Here is a 22673-nt window from a genome sequence, read left to right as displayed (position 1 = left end):
TGATTGGTCAAGATGCTATAGAATAGGTAATAGGGTGGGAGTTTTACCTACTATGGGGCCAGAAAACTGGCTGGTTTAAATTCAGAGGCTCATGGCAACAGTTGCTATGGGACTTGGTCATTTCCAGAGATATTTGTACCGTGACAAAACAGAGGGCTCCATACCTGTGACCTGGTTTAGGGTTCCACAGTTGCTACTCAAAGAGACCAACAACACAGGCATCACTCCATCACTCAGGAGCTTGTTAGAAATGCGGACGCTCTGTTCTTACTGTAGGATTTGGGAGAGAGGTAGACAGTGATGGGAAGCTCTACATAATCTAAAGTGTGTGTGTGTGTTTATTGAAATACATTTGGGTAAAGCATAAAGATCCGGGGAGACTAACCTGAGCAAGAGTCCCTGAAAAATTGCTTGATTAAAAAAGAAAGAAAGAAAATGCAGAAGCTCCGACTTGACCCAGACCTGCTGAATTAGAATCTGTGTTTTAATAAGATCCCCAGGCAGTCTGCATACATACTGAAGTTTGAGAAGCACTGTCTTCAATATAGGGAGCTTGGGATACAGCTGATGGAAAGGGGGCCCAAATGTGTCAGAAAGGCTATTCTATAGGAGCCAGGTTCTTTGGGGGCAGACAGGAGGAGTTCCTGGTGCCTTCATGGGATTCAAGCATTTCCGATCACCCATAGTCGCCTGCAGTGAGCAGCACCCGCACATCTTCTCCTGTAATTCTCACATCCTGTGATGTGGAGTGAAGCCCCAGAGGATTAGGGTTCGATACATTACTTCTTCATTAATGCACTCATGTGTTCAGCCCTGGGTGCTGAGGGTAAGCCAGAGCAAGGATCCTGCTCTGATGAAGACCACCTTCCATGAGGGGAAGTAAGCAATAAGTAAGAAATCAACAAGAAAGCATCAGTTGGTAAAAAGTGCAATGAAGAAAGCAAGTTGGGGTGATGTGACAGGTTGGTTCTGACTCGAGCGGAAGGTCAGTGGCGTAGCTCTAAGGGACTGAAACGTGCCCATCTCTGCTGCCCAGCCATGGCCCCAGGATGCCAGATCCAGTGGCGTGGCCTAAGTAGCTGTATTAGCAAAACAAGAGCTCACTCAATTCCTGAACACCTGGACAGAGTCAGCACTGGCCCTCACACTCGCTGTGAGGCAAAGGGAAAATCCCATGGAATTAGCCCCTGCCCTCTATACCTTGGGTTTTCTAGGCCCCTGGAAGGCCCCGTTCTCACTGATTTAGAAATGCCCAAGCCACTTTCTGGTTTTAGTGAGGCACCATTATTCTCGGTTTCCACAGAGGAGAGTTTGAGACAGGCCTGGCCCTGAGACCCCAGAGAAGCAATATTTTTTATTTCCCTCCTGGGAACAGCAAAGCCCACCAGCCGCCTGAATAAACAGCAGGCTGGCGGTAGCCTCACCCCATCAGCCTGCTGGGCCAAGACAGCTGGGGTCCTGCAGGGCTGCAGCAGCAGATGCCCCTCCTTAGCCACCCTCCGCGACTCAGGCACCTCTCCCCCAGGGATGCTGGCCTTGAAGGGCTCCCCACTGCTCCCTGGGGTTCTGCCTTCCTCATATTAAGGGTCTTTTGCGGGGTATGTCTCAGGAGGCACCAGGGATGCTGCCTACCCAGGACACTCTCCATCCTGCCCTGGGAGAAGGCTGAACCCCATGACCTCGCGCCTCTGGCTCTTCCCCTCTGGGACAGCTGTGCCTATGACATTTATGGAGTGTGCAACTTGGCTTGTGCATAGCACTGGCAACGTGGGAGAGGGAGCAGGAAGGGTGCCCGTCTTGCAGGGTGAACACATCCCATCGTCCCTGCCAAGGGTCCTGGTGCTGTGAGGAGGGAGAGGAAGAGGGAAGAAGAGTGGGTAGGGAGGGCTGGCAGAGAAGGCAGGACACAGCCAGAGAGGACGACTGAAGTTCTGATAGCTGGGTCACGGGACTCGGGCCAAAGAGCCGAGGGGTGTTCCCAGAAGGAGGGCCACGTGCTGGGGCAGGCAGTAGGGTGTCAAGGGCGCCTTCTAAGAGCAAGCCCGCCTTGCCGGATGGGACAGGTGTCCTGCTCTGACCACAGCCAGATGCACAGGTGGCCAAGAGGAGGAAGTGTGCCAACTAGGCAGGTCCCCTGGGAAAAGGGAAACTACGTATCGGTTTCCCTGGAATTGGGGGTACCCCTGGCAGCCAGCCCTGGGCAGCACAGATGGTCAGAGGGCAGCTTTAAGGAGCCATGGAGGGCCAACACAATCAGACGTGCACACTGGTGCAGTGGACGTGGATGGAAGGGCTGTTCCATGGGTTCAGACGTATCCTGACTTTGTCCAGCTGTGGGACAAGTATGTGCATGCCTGGGTGAGAGCATGGGGCAGCTTCAGCCAAAAGTGTTGGGACCCGAGGGAAAGACAACCAGGGTCAAGGCTCCATCAGTTCTCTGTGGTCTTGCTCTCCCGCCCAGAAGTAGGGATGAGGTATGGTAGGCAAAGTGCAGGCTCTGGAGACCAGGTATGAAACGCACACCACAGTCACTACCTGGTTTTATGTAACCACATAAGGCAAGGGATGGGACCTCTCCAGGCCCCAGTTAGAGGAGGTTGGAATAATGATGCCTGCCTCCCAGGCTTGGTTTGGAGAATGAATGAAGAGGTACATGTAGCTCAATGCCAGGCACAAAACAGGGCTCGACACGTGGAGCTGAAGGTGGGGTGGAGTGGACTCTCGGGATCTTGGTAGCAGATATGCAGGTAGGAAGGGGAAGGGAGCTAAGGCGTCCTGCGGCTGGGACAGGGAGGAAGGCAAGGACTCAAGGCTGATGTGATGTGAAGGACTCCTGTAGGAGACCATGTGAGATTGCAGCTGGGCCAAAGCACGGTCCCGACTCGTGTAGCAGGCACGTCCAGCCCCCACCTGAGACACAGGGCTCAGGTACAGATGGCAAGCTTGGGGGTGAAGGGAGCAGGGTCCTTGTGGGAGGAAGTGAGACAGTGCAGGGGGCGGGGGTCACTGGACCTGGTGGCAGGGCTCGGAGTTATCAACCCACCCTGCCGCACCTCCTCAGAGGCCTCCAGGACATAACTAGGACCAGGTTGCCTGGGACAGCCACCCCTAAAGACAGCTGTCTGCAGCCCCTGGAGGAGAGCTGCAGGGGGAGAGCAGCTAGAAGCAGCCGGTGCTCCAGCTGGCGGGACAGCCGGGGCGCCACACAATCCCTGACCGCAGCTGGCCGAGGTGGTAGGCAGGCCCGTGCTGCAGGGCGTGGCCGGCTGGCGTGTTCCGTCACTCCCGCAACCAAACAGCTGCTTAGCATTTGGTCCACACCCCGTGTGGGGCTAAAATCCAGTGAACAAAAATAACTTAGACCCAGGTCGTCCTCAAGATGTTCAGAGCCTGGAAAATAGTCAAACACATAAAGAGCAAGAAGTTCTAGGCCTTCGATGACCCACCCTGGAAGTACAGCCATGCATCCCCTTACGTTGCGGCAGCTCCAAGCTATTCCTAGGCCAGTGGATGTAGGATGGATGTTCACACCGTAAATCCCTTTAGCCGAGAAGAAAACCTTTCATGCCACGGTGACAAATTAGATGTGAAGTGTATACCACCCTGGAGAGGTAATATATTGACCTGAGCCCTTACTAAGATGTGAATTAACATGGGAACTGAAATATATCTTAGAAATCTTATCTCCAATCCTTTCTCATTTCACAGATGAGGACACTCTGGTCAGGCAGGGTGAGTGACACTCCTTTCCAAGGCCACATTGGAGTGAGGAGAGAGAAATGATTTACAGCAAACCCTTCTGTGAACGATCGGAAGAGAGTGCACTTGGTATCTCGATGTGAGTGGAGGGAGGACAGAAAGGAGAGGCTTGGAAAGAGACAGCTCCCCTGACTCATGGCCAAGTCTGCACAGACAAAGTTACATTTCCCCATTAATTGGTAAAGAGATATATCCCCCAGTGTCAGGAACGATCTTTTGATCTTGCCTTCCAGACCAGAAACACAAAGGCCACCAAATCCTTACGTCTGGGGGAGAAGCCCTCAGCAATGCTTACGCCAACACATTCTGGGGAGAGGGCCAGCTCTGGGTCTGGTAAATCCATTGTGGACTTTAAATCTCACTTGGATGCAACATTATCAGGAGAAAAGCCTTCAGATGACATACAAGGTTCCACAGAGCCATCTGTATTCATGGATGGGGTTTGCAAACTCCAGCAGGCAGGTGCGAGGGAAAGAGCCACACACATACACTTGGGCAACAGAAATCACACTTTGGAAAGCTTGTAGGCATGCAACTATTTTAAGACCCTGGGCTAGGCACCCACACATATGCAAGAGCACATGTGTAAACAGTCACCTCCAAGTAATTATAAATGTTGACAGGTGTCCTGCAGCTAAGTGGGGGTGGGGCATTTCTTCACAAAGTTTTGCAGTTTTTATGGGCATGACTTAATTCAACGAAAGCCTTGAAGCTAGAATAAATTATTTTAATGACCTGTCCCTCTGTTTGTCTTTTTCTTTGCTTCGGGAATAAATTGACTCCTGGAAGCAGTAGGCGGTACTACAGCTGAACCGTTGCCTCTTGTCCTGCTGCCATCAGAAGGCACTTTTAGGCCTGGGCAGCCTACAAGTCTTTGTATCTCTGAGTGCACTCAGAGCAAAAGTCTTCTGGGCTGAATCTATGCCCTTGAGTGAAAAGGGCCATGCAATGAGGTTCTGCCTTTGCCTTTTCCTTCTAGACTTCTAATTCCTATCTTTCCTGGCACCTATACTCTGAGCCCGCGCTGTGCTTAGTCATTCAGCTGTGTCCGACTCTTTGCGACCCTATGGACTGTAGCCTGCCAGGTTCCTCTGTCCATGGGATTCTCTAGGCAATAATATTGGAGTGGGTTGCCATTCCCTTCTCCAGGGGATCTTCCCACCCAGGGATTGAACCCTCATCTCTTGTGTCTTATGCATTGGCAGGCGAGTTCTTTACTACTAGTGCCACCTGGGAAGCCCATATTTGTGCCTGCTGCTGCTGCTGCTGCTGCTACTAAGTCACTTCAGTCATGTCCGACTCTGTGCGACCCCATGGACTGCAGCCCACCAGGCTCCTCCGTCCATGGGATTTTCCAGGCAAGAGTACAGGAGTGAGGTGCCATCGCCTTCTCCATATTTGTGCCAACACCCACTTCAACTCCAATACATACTGCTACTTCGTGCATCCCTTTCCCTTTCCCAGCCATTTTCAAAAAAGGGTCAGTCTGGATCTACCACACTGAAGGTTCTTGGACCACTGACCACCTTAGATGTCCTTTTACTTGGACCAGTTCTAGAGGAATGCCCATGCGGTTTCAGGCCTCTACTACGTGAATAGGAAAGATGTTTTGAGGCATACATTTCTGAAACACAATGAAATGGTTATGCTAAGATACATGCTCCAAAATTATAAAAATTAGAAAGTCTGTCAATACCAAGTTTCGGTAAGAATGTGTATGGAGTATTCACACCCTGCTAGAGGTGCCACTTGGGAGAACAGTATGGCAATAAAGTTGCCCCTTGGTATCTGCAGGAAATTAGTTCTAGGACCCCCGAGAACAGATAAGAGAATCCATTCAAGTCCTTTATATAAAAGGGTGTTGTTCAGTCGCTCAGTTGTGTCAGACTCTTGTCGACCCCATGGACTGAAGCACACCAGGCTTCTCTGTCCTTCACTATCTCCTGGAGTTTGCTCAAACTCTTGTCAATTGAGTCTATGATGCCATCCAACCATCTCATCCTGTCACCCCCTTTTCCTCCTGCCCTCAATCTTTCCCAGCATCCCAGGGTCTTTTCCATCAGCTCTTTGCATCAGGTGGATCATAAATATTCCCCCCCCCTCAAATTCCAGAAAGCTCCAGAAAACAAACATTGAATTTGCCACATATTGACATAACATTTGCATTGTATTAGGTATTGTGAGTAATCTAGAGATGAGTTAAAGTATATGGTAAGATGTCTGTGAGTTTTATGCAAATACTACACCATTTTATTCATTGGAAGGACTGATGCTGAAGCTGAAGCTCCAATATTTTGGCCACGATGGGTTGAATCTATTGATGCAAAACATGTGGACGCAGAAGGCCAATCATATCCCTTAAAATTGGTGATAAGCATAACAGCCCAGTAGTCTCATTCCCACTTACATATCATAAAGAAATGTATGCGTGTATGGGATGGGCTTTTAGAGGGGCGCTCCTGGGGCTAGTATGAATCACAAAACTAAAATAACACCCATATTCACCACCAGTAGGCAAGATCAGCAAATTGCGGTATAATCTCACACTAGAATACTACACAGGAATAAAAATTAATGAACTGCAAGCCACAGAATTGACATAAAAACTCTAAGTTGAATGAAAGAAACCCAACACACATGCACACATACTTCTATAGGATTCTATGTATTTAAAGTTAAAAAACAAACAAAACTATTGTATTTAGGGATGTATCTTTAGGTGATGAAACTGTAAAGAAAAGCAAGGAAGATGATAAAGTTAAGGATAGAGGGTCCTTTCAGGGATGGTATGTATTAGGCTGGGGTAAAAAGAACTGAGGTTTTGCGTTGTTGAAATTTGCCATTTGATATTGGAATATATTCTAAATAAATGTGGTCATGTTATACCTCATTTTAATGTGCACTTCTTGCTTTATGTTTTTTTGCTTATAACATAACTTGCTGTTTTATATTTACCTTAGACTATGGAAATGAAGTTAGACAGAAAGCAAATTCGAGCAATTTTCTTATTTGAGTTCAAAAATGGGTTGTAAAGTGGCAAGACATCTTGCAACATCAGCCGCGCATCTAGTCTGGGAACTGCTAATGAACATACTGTGCAGTGGTGTACAGCGAGAGAAGTTTTGCAAGAGTTGAAAGCCTTGAAGCTGAGCAGCACAGTGGCTGCACATAACAAGTTACAATGACAACTCAGAGCCATCATTGAGCCTAATCCTCTTACAACTACATGAGAAGTTGGCAAAGAACTCAACATCAACTATTCTACAGTAGTTTGGCATATGAAACAAACTGCAAAGGTGAAAAAGCTCAGGAAGTGGGTGCTTCATGAGCTGTCCAGAAATTTTTTTTAAATCGTCATTTTGAAGTGCTCTCTTCTCTTATTCTATGCAACAGCAACAAACTATTTCCCAAATGGATTGTGGTATGTGATGGAAAGTGGATTGTATACGATAACCGGCTCAGTGGTTGGACCGAGAAGCTCCAAAGCACTTCCCAAAGCCAAATGTGCACCAAAAAAGTCATGGTCGCTGGTTGCTTGTCTGCTGCTGGTCTGATCCACTACAACTTTCTGAATCCTGGTGAAACCATTCCATCTGAGAAGCATGCTCAGCGGATCAATGAGATGCAACGAAAACTGCAATGCCTGCAGCCTGCATCAGTCAGCAGAAAGGGCCCCATTCTTCTCCATGACAACGCCCGACCACACGTTGCACAACCAACACTTCAAAAGTTAAATGAATTGGACTACCAAGTTTTGCCACATCCACCATATTCACCTGACCTCTTGCCAACCCACTACTACTTTTTCAAGCATCTTGAGAACTTTTTGTACGGAAAATGTTTCCACAGCCAGCAGGATGCAGAAAATGCTTTCCAAGAGTTCGTTGAATCCCAAAGCATGGATTTTTATGCTACAGGAATAATCAAACATTTCTCATTGGCAAAAATGTGTTGATTGTAATGGTTCCTATTTTTTATTAATAAAGCTGTGTTTCAGCCTAGTTAAAATGATTTAAAATTCACAGTCCAAAACTGCAATTACATTTGCACCAAACTAATAAGTGGGAAGAGGGCATGTGGGGAGCTCTTAGGGTGTTAGCATTGCTCTGTTTCTTGAACTGGGTGGTGGCTGCACGGTATTTGCTTTATAATGATTTGCTAAGCTGTACATTCATTGTTTACGCACTTTCCTATGCATGTGCTATTTTTCACCATTTAAAACACAAGTTCAACCAAAATCACTCCACCAAGCAGAGCTCCCAGAGCTCACTTTACCAGGAGGTGAGATTCTCAACAGTTTAGATTCCATTTCTCTCTCCTTCCTTCCTCTTTCATCTGCAATTGGAGTTTCCATTCTTAAATCCTCCTGCAGAGCCGAGGTGGATGTACACATGTGTATGTGCCTGCTTCTTGGGCCAAGTTCTGATCTTACTCTGGGCAAAATGCCCCTCCATTTGACCCCTTTTGTCTGGTCTGACCTCCAAAGAACTCTCCTTGGGATTCAAGAATATCCAAAGGCCAGGAGCAGAGGTTCAATTCCATTCCTCCTGCAGAGTCAGGCTGGAGAAGGAATGTTTTTTCCATTTACCCAACATTCTGCCTTTTCAATGTACGCAGACTGCAGACAGAGTTGGCCAGCAAGAGCCAGGAGATGAGTGGCCAGACCCAAAGACAAGAGACTCTGGTCTGTGGGCCCAAGGCCCAGGCCCATCATTATTCACTGTCACACCAAAGCACCTCGTCATCTTGGGCTGCCTGTTGGGGAAACTTTCACTGGATGGGACCTTCCCTAACTCAACTTTAATCCTATTTAACAGGATTTATGGGATATGGCCATGGTTCTGCCTAGAAATTCCCTTGGAAGAACTATTGCTATAAGTCTGGTTAGGAAAAAGTGACGCTCCCAGGGCAACTAGCAATGATTTGAAGACGCTTATAAGGTTTATTAGAAAGAGTCTGGACAAGGAACCAGAAGACCTGAGCTCCAGCCTATTCTTTCCCAGCACTGTGTCTGTAGGAAAACCATTTAAATTTCCTTTGGTCTCATGTCTTATCCAGCTCATAGGAACAAAGAAACTAAGTGCAAATGGGATGCTTTAAAACTACTGCTGCTGCTGCTGCTAAGTCACTTCAGTCATGTCCAACTCTTTGTGACCCCAGGGACTATAGCTCACCAGGTTCCACTGTCCACGGGATTCTCCAGGCAAGAATACTGGAGTGGGTTGCCATGCCCTCCTCCAGGGGATCTTCCTGACCCGGGGATTGAACCCGTGTCTCCTGCAGTTCCTGCATTGCTGGCAGATCCTTTACCACTGAGCCCCCAGGGAAGCCACTAAGTAAAACCACTAAAGCTATACAAATACAAGGGATGATGATGATGACGACGATTATAAAGGTTCCAGTTCTTGCTACTAAACATTCCATAGTTTTGAAAAAGAGATAGCTCTCATCAATGTAACTATGGTTAGTTTTGGCGAAAACCCAGTGACTGTGACTGTTCAGAAGATAGATGCTGCTGGGTAGCAGCATTGCACCAAATTCACCCACAGCCCCATCCTTTGCCAGCAGAGAGGGCTCAGCTGCTAGACAAGGCTGGAAACAGATTATAGCCCTTCAACAAAGCTCAGCGCACTGGCCTTCTCAGAGGCTGAGTGCCTGACCTTGGCCTCACGAGCACTGTGTTCTACCCCCAGAGCCATCTTTCCCAGGCTGTGTTCTCCAGAGAGAATGAAAAACATGTGGCTGCCAAGGTCAGGTAAAAGCAGAAGAGGAGGCTGTCACTGATGTTCCTGCACATCTGGATGGATCTAGGGGCCAAGAGAAAGGGAGGTACTTTTCAGCTTCGAAGGTCCAAGTAGATCCTGGTCTAATTCCTTTTGAACCCATTCAAAAGAATCAGAAGCTGGTTCTAAGGAGGAGAAAGAATCCCAAGCCTGCATGAAGTCCATTGGTAGTAAGATGCTGTTGACCATTCCTAATCCCATCAGTCTAGCTATTACTATCAGGAAAGGAAAGACTCAAGATGCCAAGTAGCCTGATTCTCTTAGGGAGCCCCTCCAGGAGGAGTGGGGTGATAAGAGTAAACTGGCAAGAAGATCCTACTGGGCACTTTGGCCTGCCTCCAAGTTTGGGCTCCAGTACCCTGACCCTGCTCATTAGACCTCACAACTGAAGCGACCATGGACCTACCAACCCTCCCAGAGCAAACGGCCACGTTCAGACAGCACTTCATCCCAGCACTGAGGGAGTTAAGGCTATGGGTAGTTGAGGACGCTCTGGTGTTCTCTACCTTTAAACATTTTTTTTAATTGGAGGATAATTGCTTTACAATGTTGTGTTGGTTTCTGCCGTACAGCAACATGAAGCAGCTGTAAGGATACATGTATACCTTGGCTCTCGTGCCTCCGTCCCGCCCCAATCCCCACCCTACTCCTCCAGGTCATCACAGAGTGCTGGGCCAAGCTCCCCGTGTCATACAGCAGCTTCCCATCAGTTATCTGTTTTACATATCAGTTCAGTTCAGTTCAGTTCAGCTGCTCAGTCGTGTCTGACTCTTTGCGACCCCATGAACCGCAGCACGCCAGGCCTCCCTTCCCACCAGCAACTCCCGGAGTCCACCCAAACCCATGTCCATTGAGTCGGTGATGCCATCCAACCATCTCTTCCTCTGTCGTCCCCTTCTCCTCCCGCCCTCAATCTTTCCCAGCATCAGGGTCTTTTCAAATGAGTCAGCTCTTCGCATCAGGTGGCCAAAGTATTGGAGTTTCAGCTTCGACATCAGTCCTTCCAAGGAACACCCAGGACTGATCTCCTTTAGGATGGACTGGTTGGATCTCCTTGCAGTCCAAGGGACTCTCAAGAGTCTTCTCCAACACCACAGTTCAAATGCATCAATTCTTCTGCACTCAGCTTTCTTTATAGTCCAACTCTCACATTCATACACGACTCCTGGAAAAACCATAGCCTTGAATAGACAGACCTTTGTTGGCAAAGTAATGTCTCTGTTTTTGAATATGCTGTCTAAGTTGGTCATAACTTTCCTTCCAAGAAGCAAGCATCTTTTAATTTCATGGCTGCAGTCACCATCTGCAGTGATTTTCGAGCCCCCAAAAATAAAGTCTGACACTGTTTCCACTGTTTCCCCGTCTATCCGCCATGAAGTGATGGGACTGGATGCCATGATCTTAGTTTTCTGAATGCTGAGCTTTAAGCCAACTTTTTCACTCTCCTCTTTCACTTTCATCAAGAGACTCTTTAGTTCTTCACTTTCTGCCATGAGCGTGGTGTCATTTGCATATCTGAGGTTATTGATATATCTCCCGGCAATCTTGATTCCAGCTTGTGCTTCTTCCAGCCCAGCGTTTCTCATGATGTACTCTGCATATAAGTTAAATAAGCAGAGTGACAATATACAGCCTTGACGTACTCCTTTCCCTATTTGGAACCAGTCTGTTGTTCCATGTCCAGTTCTAATTGTAGCTTTCTGACCTGCATACAGGTTTCTCAAGAGGCAGGTCAGGTGGTCTGGTATTCCCATCTCTTGAAGAATTTTCCAGTTTATTGTGATCCACACAGTCAAAGCCTTTGGCATAGTCAATAAAGCAGAAATAGATATTTTTCTGGAACTCTCCTGCTTTTGCGATGATCCAGCAGATGTTGACAATTTGACCTCTGGTTCCTCTGCCTCTTCTAAAACCAGCTTGAACTGGTCCTGGAAGTTCACGGTTCACATATTGCTGAAGCCTGGCTTAGAGAATTTTGAGCATTACTTTACTAGCATGTGAGATGAGTTCAATTGTGCAGTAGTTTGAGCATTCTTTGTCATTGCCTTTCTTTGGGATTGGAATGAAAACTGACCTTTTCCAGTCCTGTGGCCACTGCTGAGTTTTCCAAATTTGCTGGCATATTGAGTGCAGCACTTTCACAGCATCATCTTTCAGGATTTGAAATAGCTCAAGTGGAATGCCATCACCTCCACTAGCTTTGCTCATAGTGATGCTTCCTAAGGCCCATTTGACTTCACATTCCAGGATGTCTGCTCTAGGTGAGTGCCCACACCATCATGATTATCTGGGTCGTGAAGATCTTTTTTGTACAGTTCTGTGTATTCTTGCCACCTCTTCTTAATATCTTCTGCTTCTGTTGGTGCATACCATTTCTGTCCTTTATTGAGCCCATCTTTGCATGAAATGTTCCCTTGGCATCTCTAATTTCCTTGAAGAGATCTCTAGTCTTTCCCATTCTATTGTTTTCCTCTATTTCTTTGCTTTATAGCTGAGGACGGCTTTCTTATCTCTCCTTGCTATTCTTTGGAACTCTGCATTCAAATGGGTCTATCTTTCCTTTTCCTCTTAGCTTTTCGGTACCCTTCTTTTCACAGCTCTTCCTAAGGCCTCCTCAGACAGCCATTTTGCTTTTTTGCATTTCTTTTTCTTGGGGATGGTCTTGATCCCTGTCTCCTGTACAATGTCACGAACCTCCGTCCTTAGTTCATCAGGTGCTCTATCAGATCTAATCCCTTGAAATCTATTTCTTACTTCCACTGTATAATCATAAGGGATTTGATTTAGGTCATATCTGAATGGTCTGGTTGTTTTCCCTTCTTTCTCAATTTAAGTCTGAATTTGGTAATAAGGAGTTTATGATCTGAGCCACAATCAGCTCCTGGTCTTGTTTTTGTTGACTGTATAGAGCTTCTCCATCTTTGGCTGCAAAGAATATAATCAATCTGATTTTGTGTTGGCCATCTGGTGATGTCCATGTGTAGAGTCTTCTCTTGCGTTGTTGGAAGAAGGTGTTTGCTATGACCAGTGTGTTCTCTTGGCAGAACCCTATTAGCCTTTGCCCTGCTTCATTCTGTACTCCAAGGCCAAATCTGCCTGTTACTCCAGATGTTTCTTGATTTCCTACTTTTGCATTCCAGTCCCCTATAATGAAAAGGACATCTTTTTTGGGTGTTAGTTCTAAAAGGTCTTGTAGGTCTTCAGAGAACCATTCAAATCAGCTTCTTCAGCATTACTGGTTGGGGCATAGACTTGGATTACCGTGATATTGTATGGTTTGCCTTGGAAATGAACAGAGATTATTCTGTTGTTTCAGAGACTGCATCCAAGCACTGCATTTCGGACTCTTCTTACATACGGATTTGTCAATGCTACACTCTCGATTCGTCCCACTTTCTCCTTCTCCCATGTGTTCACAAGTCTGTCCTTTACATCTGCGTCTCTATCCTTGCCCTGTAAATAGGTTGATCTGTGCCATTTTTCTATATTCCATATATATGCATTAATATAGAATATTTGTTTTTCTCTTTCTGATTTATTTCACTCTGTATAATAGGCTCTAGTTTCATCCACCTCATTAGAACTGACTCAAATTTGTTTATTTTTTTGGCTGAGTAATATTGGAAAAGACTCTGATGCTGGGAGGGATTGGGAGCAGGGTGAGAATGGGACGACAGAGGATGAGATGGCTAGATGGTGTCACTGACTCGATGGACGTGAGTCTGAGTGAACTCCGGGAGTTGCTGATGGACAGGGAGGCCTGGCATGCTGCGATTCATGGGGTTGCAAAGAGTCAGACACGACTGAGCGACTGAACTGAACTGAAATATTCCCTTGTATATACGTACCACAATTTCTTTATCCATTCATCTGTCAATGGACTTTGAGGTTGCTTCCATGTCCTGACTATTGTAAATGTTCAATAGAGATGAACATTGGGATACATGTGGCTTTTTGAATTATGGTTTTCTCAGGGTACATGCCCAGTAGTGGGCTTGCTGGGTCATATGGTAGTGTTATTCCTAGGTTTTTAGGGAATCTCCATATTGTTCTCCACAGTGGCTGTATCAGTTTACATTCCCATCAACAGTACAGGAGGGTTCTCTTTTCTCCACATTCTCTCCAGCATTTATTGTTTGTAGATTTTTTTGATGATGGTCATTCTGTCGGGTATGAGGTGATACCTCATTGTAGTTTTGATTTGCATTTCTCTAATAATCAGTCATCTTGAGCATCTTTTCATGTGATGTTGGCCATCTGTATGTGGTGTTCTCTTTCTGGGAACATTTTAGGAGTGTAAGGAGTGTGCTGAAATCAATCCTTGAAACCATAACGTTTCATCATCCTTATCTCAGTTCTCCTGGCAAAACAACAGAGGGATATTTGCCCCCACTCTCTCATTGGTCATAACCTGAGTACTTTGTTCAACTTTATCCCCTCAGGAAACACACAAAGTAGGCAACGGACCTTTCCCACTTCACAGATGGGAAGAGTGAGATATGGCTGCACGGGAATGGCAAACAAAGAGTAATTCACTGTCCTGACTCCTGGTCCAGTGGCTCTTTTTTGCCCCCCTGAGGAGCCTGGCATCTGGTCCCATCACTTCATGGGAAATAGATGGGGAAACAGTGGAAACAGTGTCAGACTTTATTTTGGGGGGCTCCAAAATCACTGCAGATGGTGACTGCAGCCATGAAATTAAAAGATGCTTACTGCTTGGAAGAAAAGTTATGACCAACCTAGATAGTATATTCAAAAGCAGAGACATTACTTTGCCAACTAAGGTCTATCTAGTCAAGGCTATGGTTTTTCCAGTAGTCATGTATGGATGTGAGAGTTGGACTGTGAAGAAGGCTGAGTGCCGAAGAACTGATGCTTTTGAACTGTGGTGTTGGAGAAGACTCTTGAGAGTCCCTTGGACTGCAAGGAGATCCAACCAGTCCATCCTAAAGGAGATCAGTCCTGGCTGTTCTTTGGAAGGAATGATGCTAAAGCTGAAACTCCAGTACTTTGGCCACCTCATGCGAAGAACTGACTCATTGGAAAAGACTCTGATGCTGGGAGGGATTGGGGGCAGGAGAAGAAGGGGACGACCGAGGATGAGATGGCTCGATGACATCACGGACTCGATGGACGTGAGTCTGAGTGAACTCCGGGAGATGGTGATGGACAGGGAGGCCTGGCGTGCTGCAATTCATGGGGTCGCAAAGAGTCGGACACGACTGAGCGACTGAACTGAACTGAAGAGCCTTACATACACCTTCTTGCTTACATCTGCTATCTCAACTAATCACCCACCAGGGAACCTCAGCTTCTCCATGAGAGACCCCCCAAAGCCCACTTTTTCATGAGGAATAATAATATATTTACAGTCATCTCATTATTAAATTTATCTTACATTAACATTCTAAAAAGTAAATAGTTTTCTACTTGAAGTAGCAGCTCTTTGAGCCACTGCTTCAAGAATTCATTCAAGGACTGGATGCCAGTCAATAAACTTCTCATCCATCAGGCTGAACGATGATCATTCCTTTTCTGATAATTACATGATTGCTTATTTACATGTTGAAGCATCACAACAACAAATCAATGTCAACATTACTGTTTACGACTTCAATCTCCTGTCAGCTGTGAAAACCATAGCTCCAGCTGTGCATCTCTTTTGAACCCAGTCACACAAATGCATCTCTGTCTACGGACATTACATTACTAGTCTACTTTTCCTGGAGGTGAGCAGCCTGAATGGTTTCCAATAAGGGGTATTATTTATTAGTAAACATTTTATGTCTTTTTTTTCTAAAATGGATTTGAGATGGATTACTGCCCCTTCTCTCTGACACACACAGAGACATGCACCAGAATAGTTTCTTTAAGAAAGGAAATTAATAACCATATACCCAGAAGAGAGATGACTCCACCTTAAAATATGAAGTAAGATGCTTATTGTACTTTTTACATTTTATTCAGCTCTGAGTTCCCTCGAAGTCGAGGGGAAAGTAGATATACATTGTTTAGTGGTTCTTATATATGGAAAAAAGAAGGTATTTACATTTATATTTCACTATTTCTTTTTATCACCAATTTGGCATGATTTTGGATGAGTGTTTTATGTATATTTTTTTTCTTTCCAAAGAATAATGAGTTAAATATAACCAGGGTACATGCTTTCTGAGAAAAATGCTTTGGTTGACTTTAATACACTTTGAGGTTTGATCCAGAGAAAGATATAGAAATCTAGAATATTCCTTACCTCCTCCAGCTTGTCCACTCGCCCCACCAGTTTGGTGGTAACTGAATGCAGCTTCAGGAGATCCAAGCCGTAGAACGCTCCTTCCAGCATGTCTATAATGGTGGAGAGCTACAAAACAAGGGCAGGCATCAGTCCAAGGCTGGTGCAGATAGACCGAGAGGGAGACGTCTCCATGTCGGAGGCTGGACACGGACACCACTAGCCAGGAACTGTGAGGTGGCCCTCAGAAACTGGTGCTTATGCGGGCAGATATGCAGATCCAACGGTGTAGATGTGTTCTGTCTATGAGCATATGGTTAAGAAGATAGAATCCTACAAGTCAACTGAGGTCTGAATAGCTTCACCAAACGGTTTGTACTTCCTTTATTAAGTCTATCAGATGGATACATGTCTGTCTTTCCTACTAGACTGTGAGCTCCTTGAAAGCAGTGCAATGTCATCTTCATCCTCGATTCCCCATGATACCCTGGCCCATAACAAGTGATATATAAACTCAACAAAGTGGCTTATTAACATCCGTGCCTTGAGGATATGCTTCTGAAATACTTCCATGCAATGTCTGCTGAAGTCCCTGGAAGACACCAGCAAGCTTTACCTTAGCACTAAAGGCAAAACTGCCCCTGGGAGGTAAAAGAGACCCAGTGGCCCACATTTAAGGTGGCAAGTTGTCATGGGTACCCAGCTTTCTCAATTTTTTTTGACACTGTCCTCCCTGCCAGTACAGATCCAGTGGGAGAAAGGTGGCTGAGGTGCTGGTGACATCCAGGTCATGCAAAGTTTAGGCACAGGAAGCATGAGAGATGCTTAAAGTGAGCCTCCCTGCCAAGGACTACCCCTGGGAAATTCTGCTGGACATACGTGTGCCCCACAGCCTTTCTATCAGATAAGAACTCTGTGTGTGAAGCGCTCATGTTTCAAAGATCTCTTTCCTCTCCATCAGAGGATGATAGCTGAAGCCTGGGTGAGAGCCACAGAAGGGCAGCCAGTGAGTGATGATTCTCTGATTCCTAAAATGTTGCCTGCTATTGTTTCAGAACCCCCCAAGAGTCCAATCCTATAACTGAGCGATTGTGCCTTTGGTTCAGAAATTGTTTCACAGCAGAGCTGCAGCTCTGAGTGACATGGCTGAATTCTGGGACACTCATTTTACTGGTAAACCCTGCTGCTGCTGCTGCTGCTGCTGCTAAGTCGCTTCAGTCATGTCTGACCCTATGCGACCCCATAGATGGCAGCCCACTGGGCTCCCCCATCCCTGGGATTCTCCAGGCAAGAACACTGGAGTGGGTTGCCATTTCCTCCTCCAGTGCATGAAAGGGAAAAGTGAAAGTGAAGTCGCTCAGTCACGTCCGACTCTTAGGGACCCCATGGACTGCAGCCTACCAGGCTCCTCCGTCCATGGGATTTTCCAGGCAAGAGTACTAGAGTGGGGTGAAACCCAACTCTGCTTAAAGGAATATCAGTGACGACCAGTTACCAAGTGTGCGCCAGCTTCTGGCATAGCAGTAGCACTTTACATGGTCATTCACTATTGGCGTGTGTCTGTCGAGCCCCAACTATATGTCAGTCATTGTGCCAAGTACTCAATAGTTGTCATCTCGTCTATGCTCAAAACCCTCAAAGGTAGACGTTATTCCTCCTACTTTTTAATTCGAGGAGACTGCGGTCAGGCCAGTTGAATAACTTGCATATCACCATGTAGCAAGCACTAGCAATGATTTGAACCCAAGTCTGACTCTAAATCAAGCTTATCCCATGAGCCCACACTACAGATGAAGAGGGGAAGGTGGGGATCAGATGAAGGCCTTAGCTGACCTAGGCGGCTGTCCCAGATAGGGCCTGAGTCTCCCTACCCTGCGGTCCAGGATTATAGGATTCCAATTATGAGTATAGTTGCTTTACAGTGTTCTGTTATTTTCTACTGTACAGCAAAAATGAATCAGCCATACATGTACATATTATTGCTGTTGTTCAGTTGCTAAGTCATGTCAGATATTCATATATCTTCTCCTTTTTGGATTTACTTTCCATTCAGGAAACCCATTCGTGTCTGACTCTTTGCGACCCCATGGACTATAGCCTGCCAGGCTCCTCTGTCCATGGGATTCTCCAGGCAAGAATACTGGAGTGGGTTGCCATGCCCTCCTCCAGGGAATCTTCCTGACCCAGGGACTGAACTTGGGTCTCCAGCACTGCAGGCAGATTCTTTACCATGTAAGCCACTAGGGAAGCCCTTCAGGTCACCAGAGAATTAAGTAGAGTTCCCTGTGCTATATAGTATATTCTCATTCGTTATATATTTTATATACAGTATCAATAGTATATATGTGCCAATCCCAGTCTCCCAATTCCTCCCACCTCCCTCTTTCCCCTTGGTATCTATACACTTGTCTCTAGGTCTGTGTCTATAGGATTGCAGTTTGCTGGTTGGACCTAGGGCAGGCCCCAGGCCTCTTCTTCCCTGGGTCACCCAGCTCCTGCACTGAGGACTAAAGGCTCGCTGCTCTCTGTGTGTCTCTGGGGTGCCTGCTGTGCTGACAGTAAATCATGGCAGTAACTTTCCTGGAGAAGAACGCTGAGTTCTTTGGGCCAGCTGGGTCTGGCAGCTGCTCCCAGGCCCGGCCTCCTTGGCTCCAAAAGAGAGGGAGGCATACTTTGCTCTAGGCATCACCCTCAGACGTTGGAGTTGCAAATGACCAGTCTGTCAGTTCGTCAGCTCCGGATCCACACACAACACTCTCCGGCCCAGAGCCTGACCTCCTTTAAAGGCTAAAACAGGGCCCACTTACTCCAAGGCCTTGATCCCCAGCAAAAGCCTTGTCAGACTCATGGGTCCCTCTCACCCAGGCCTCACCCTCCACCAGGTCCTACCTTCAAGTCCCGGCTGTCTGCCTCCCGAAGCTTCTGGAGCCTGAAGTCTCCCTCGCAGGGATTGAGGGCGGACGGAGGTGCCACGCAGGCACACTTGCAGGAGGACCCTGAGGTGATGGTCTCCACTGTGTAGAAGTCTTCCTTCCGGGAGGTCCCCGCGTTGACCCGCTGGCAGGCATCTCGGCCCAGGGGTCGCACTACACACTTGCACTGGCAGTCCGAGCCCTCAGACACGGCCTTGACTTTGTCATAGTCTCCCAGCAACTAGACAAAGACAGAGAGACCAGGTCGGGGCTGTGCAAACACCAGCATCCATCAGGGTCCTGAAAAAGGCTCTACATTCACTTTGTCAGATGTGCTGCTAGCCAGAGATCTCCGATAACTCTGGTGCGGAGTTGACGGGGTCATCGCAACACAATTTGCGGACTCTAGCATTTCCTGGAAGGCACTCTGAGTTCAGCTCTCTTTACTTATTTTGGAAAGGAGTGCATTTCTCAGGGAGCCTTAGTCTTTTATCACTTAAAGGAAAAAAACAAATAAGCTCCATCATTCTTCCAACAGTACTTGCCTCAGCTAGAATCCAGATTTAGACTAAAGAGGGAAAGGAGAAAGGACTGACAGAGGGATTGGAAAACTGACATTCCAATTTCAAGACTACTGGCTTCTGTTCCCCTTCATTCATTCTCCATTTATTGAGTGCCACCTTGGGACTAAGCTTGGTGCTATGAGAGGTAAAGCAATGAATGGGCCAGAGAGCCTGATCTCAAGAGCTTACTGTGCAAGAGGTCTGTAAGTTACGATCACACCAAGCAGGGAGCGGTAAGTACCCCGGATGTGGGAGTCCAGTGGGAGCTCCAACAGAAGGCCACAGAGCGTGGCTTCTAGAAGGAAGTGGTATCTGATGTGGCCTCAAAGGATGAGTTAGATTTGGAAAAAAGAAACTGGGAGGAGAGAGACAGATGCAGATGTCAGTAGGTTTACTCAGCCCAAGGGTTCATTTGGCTCCTAGAATAGCTTCTGCACCCAAACCCCAGGCCAAAGCCAGGAAAGCAAACTGGCAGCACTTGCTGCCTCCACAGCGCTAAACATTTCCTTCTGAGTGCTCGCCCAGGCAGGAAAACACGCAATGGCAGGCTGGCTGGAACCACAGTCCTAGGCACTTGCTGGGGACAAGGCTCCTCCCCAGCTCCTCTGCAAGACATCCTATATCCCCAAGGTCACGGCTCCCTCTGTGGGCACAGGGAACGGTTTCCTTCCTTTGACTAATGACCCTGGCAGGCAAGCTCTGGGCTTGTTGGAGTGGATATGTTCCTGGGATGCAGTTGGGGGAAAGAAGTCTTGTAATGTTTTTCTTGCAAAGGTTGGGTTTCTTCTAATACTAATATTTGTGTTAGGACTGTTGTCAAAGGCGGAATGGATCAGTGGAAGACAGAGTTATAGTTCAAGATGACTTAAGTGGCCGGTCTTTATGGGCCGATGGAAAATCATAGCTGTCTGTTCTCCGAAACTCTGCTTAGATTCCTGTATAGCCCTGCTCAGAGACTCTGGGTGAATTCCTTCCTTTCAGGAGGCTCAAGTTTCAGGAAAGTTTTTGTTGATGGTCCTCCAGAGCCCCAGTGTGATGGATTTTTAAGTCTTTTTGATTTAGGGGTCAGTGCGAGGTTGTGGATGAGCATAGGGCATATATTAGCATCACTCTTAAAGGAAGGGTGAGGTGACTAGTGTCTGATAAATGCCAAAGTGGAGCCGATCATTCTTTCTACAGCAAGGAGTCAAGGATCCCAGTCCAAGGGCTCAGTAGAGGCACAGGCAGCTCTATAGGGATCCTTTTTCAGCTGTCCCTCCTCCTTAGGATTAAGGTGACACCCACCACACGATCATCAGGCCAGTCCTGGAAAGCATGCAATAAACAGTCTAGAGAGAACTGTTTTTTCCTGTCATGAGATCAGGGCTGCAGACGGTCAGAGGACCTGGGTCTGCCCATCTCTAGGGCCCTTTACCATTTCAAGCCTTACGGTCCTTATCTATAGAGCGGGAGTAAGCACACATGAGGATTGAGGCAAATTAAACAAGTGAGCGCTCTTTGTAAAAGGATGTGTTACAGATCCTGTGCCTACCCGCTGTCACTCCCGGCTCTGACACCATCTGCCAGACCTGAGTGGATCTGCATTTCCACCTCATCTCCCCAGTGTGAGGGGGGCACTTACCATCAGTGCCAAAGTTTGGGGCTCACCTCACGTTCATCACACTTGTTGCGGCTCTCTTTCCTCCCTGGGGGTCTCACTCAATGTCATGAAATATCTCCCCATGGGTTACACCATCTGCCTTCGGTCCAACACGCCCGCCTGTTTTCACATTCCAGTTCTGACAAACAGCCACACAGACAAGAGATGGCCATACTTTCCACAACCCTTGAACCAAAAGGTTTTGATATTTTTTCTTCCTTCTCAGGGAGTTGTGACGTGTCTCCCCTTCCTTCTCCTCTCCTTGTTCCTGATTCTGTAACCTTGAAAGACCCTATGACTTTGAGAGGAGGACCCATGTCTCTTCAGTTAAGAAAATGTTCTGATAAATGAGAAGCAAAAGCCCTCCCCTTCGGTAATGGAGGGACAACCAGCTGCCTCTGAACGCTTCAGCGAGGACCGTCTTAAGGCTCTTGCCATCACTGGGGCAAAAGGAGTGGGCATGGGACTCGCAGCCTACCTGAGATAGAACGTTCTCCTGGTTGTCTGCTTCGTTTTGCAGAGTCTCATCCTCTGTGGGTGCCACCGTCTGCACATCTGGGGGCTCGGTCGTCCCGGTGGGGGGAGAGCTGTACCCCCAGCCCAGAGTCGTAACCAGAGCGAAGCAGAGAACTAGCAGCAAAGACTTGGCCATGAGGAAGGCGACAAGAGGGAGCTCGGCCCCTTGGAAGAATGGCTGGGGTCCGGTGCGGAGGGGGCGGGGGGGGGGGGGGCGCGGAGCGGGTGTCTCAGCAAGGAGTGAGGCGAGAGGGTGTCTTGGCTGGAGCCCCAGAGTGACTGCTCTAGAGCTGGGTGCGGCCGGGCAGGGCAGGAATGTGCGCCCCAGAGACCCTGGTCATCTCCTTCCCGACGCGATCAGCCGCTAGACAGGGGGGCGCAGGGCAGGAGGAGGTGACAGGAAGGTGGAGGTGGCAAGGCGAGCGCGTCGTCCTCTGGAGAGGGCTCAGGTGGAAGGAGCGGGTCCGGCGGATGCGAGCCGGGCGATGCGCGCCGGGGCGGGCGGCGGGAAGCTGGGGGCGCACCCGGGCCCTGTGGGAGTGCGGGGCCGGCAGCGGCGGCGGCGGCGAGGGCTGCTGGGCCAGGGCGCCGCGCAGCGCTGGCGCGGAGGGAGGGCGGAGCCTCTATTGTGCCGGGCCGCGGGGATGCAGCCAGTTACCGCGCGGAGGAGGAGGAGGACCGGGACGCGCCCTGGGCTCGGGCGGCGGGGAGACCAGCCGACCCCGCCCCCGACTCGACCTCAGCTGCTGCTCACGCCCTCCAGGGGTGACGTCGGAAGGGCGCCTCTTTCATCTGACCGCAAAGGGGAGAGAAGTTACCCTGAGCCGGGTGCTTGAAGTTCGGGGATCCCTTGTGCCCATTCTCTCCGAAGGAGCGAGTTTCCTGTGGGTTGGCAGGTAGGCACCAAGAGCTGTCTCCAAGCGAGAGCCAGTATAGATGGATCCTCAGCAACCCCTTTTATTGCACCTGGAGGACCGAAGGAACATTTGCTTTTGGATGTTTCTTTTCCCTGACGACTTTGGAAAGACACTTGGCAGCTTTGAACTTAGCGCCACTGGTCGTTTGCTTGCCTGCCGCAGCTTTAGAACCTGGTAATACCTCCACCCAGAGGATAACTACTGAACTCTCTGCAGGAGTGTCCTCAGTTCAGTTCAGCCGCTCAGTCGTGTCCGACTCATTGCGACCCCATGAACCGCACACGCCAGGCCTCCCTGTCCATCACCAATTCCCGGAGTCTACCCAGACTCATGTCCATTGAGTCGGTGATGCCAT

The 22673-nt window shown here is 48.0% G+C and overlaps 1 protein-coding gene across 2 annotated transcripts in view; it reads right to left on the bottom strand.

Moving 5' to 3' along the window:
* Positions 1-21537, bottom strand: part of OLFML2B (olfactomedin like 2B) — a 47883-nt gene extending 26346 nt beyond the window's left edge. For both annotated transcript variants that reach the window (XM_052636770.1, XM_052636771.1), the window contains exons 1-3: positions 21364-21537; positions 18661-18924; positions 15793-15900 (exon numbers count right to left, since the gene is read on the bottom strand). In XM_052636770.1, coding sequence (XP_052492730.1) covers positions 15793-15900; positions 18661-18924; positions 21364-21537 — 546 coding nt within the window. The remainder of the gene's footprint in view (positions 1-15792; positions 15901-18660; positions 18925-21363) is intronic.
* Between the last annotated feature and the right edge of the window lie 1136 nt (positions 21538-22673).

Source organism: Budorcas taxicolor, chromosome 3 (assembly GCF_023091745.1).
Source record: "Budorcas taxicolor isolate Tak-1 chromosome 3, Takin1.1, whole genome shotgun sequence".
Classification (NCBI taxonomy): Eukaryota; Metazoa; Chordata; class Mammalia; order Artiodactyla; family Bovidae; genus Budorcas; species Budorcas taxicolor.
Note: the sequence above shows the minus strand (reverse complement) of the source record. Positions and strands in the feature narration are given on the sequence as shown.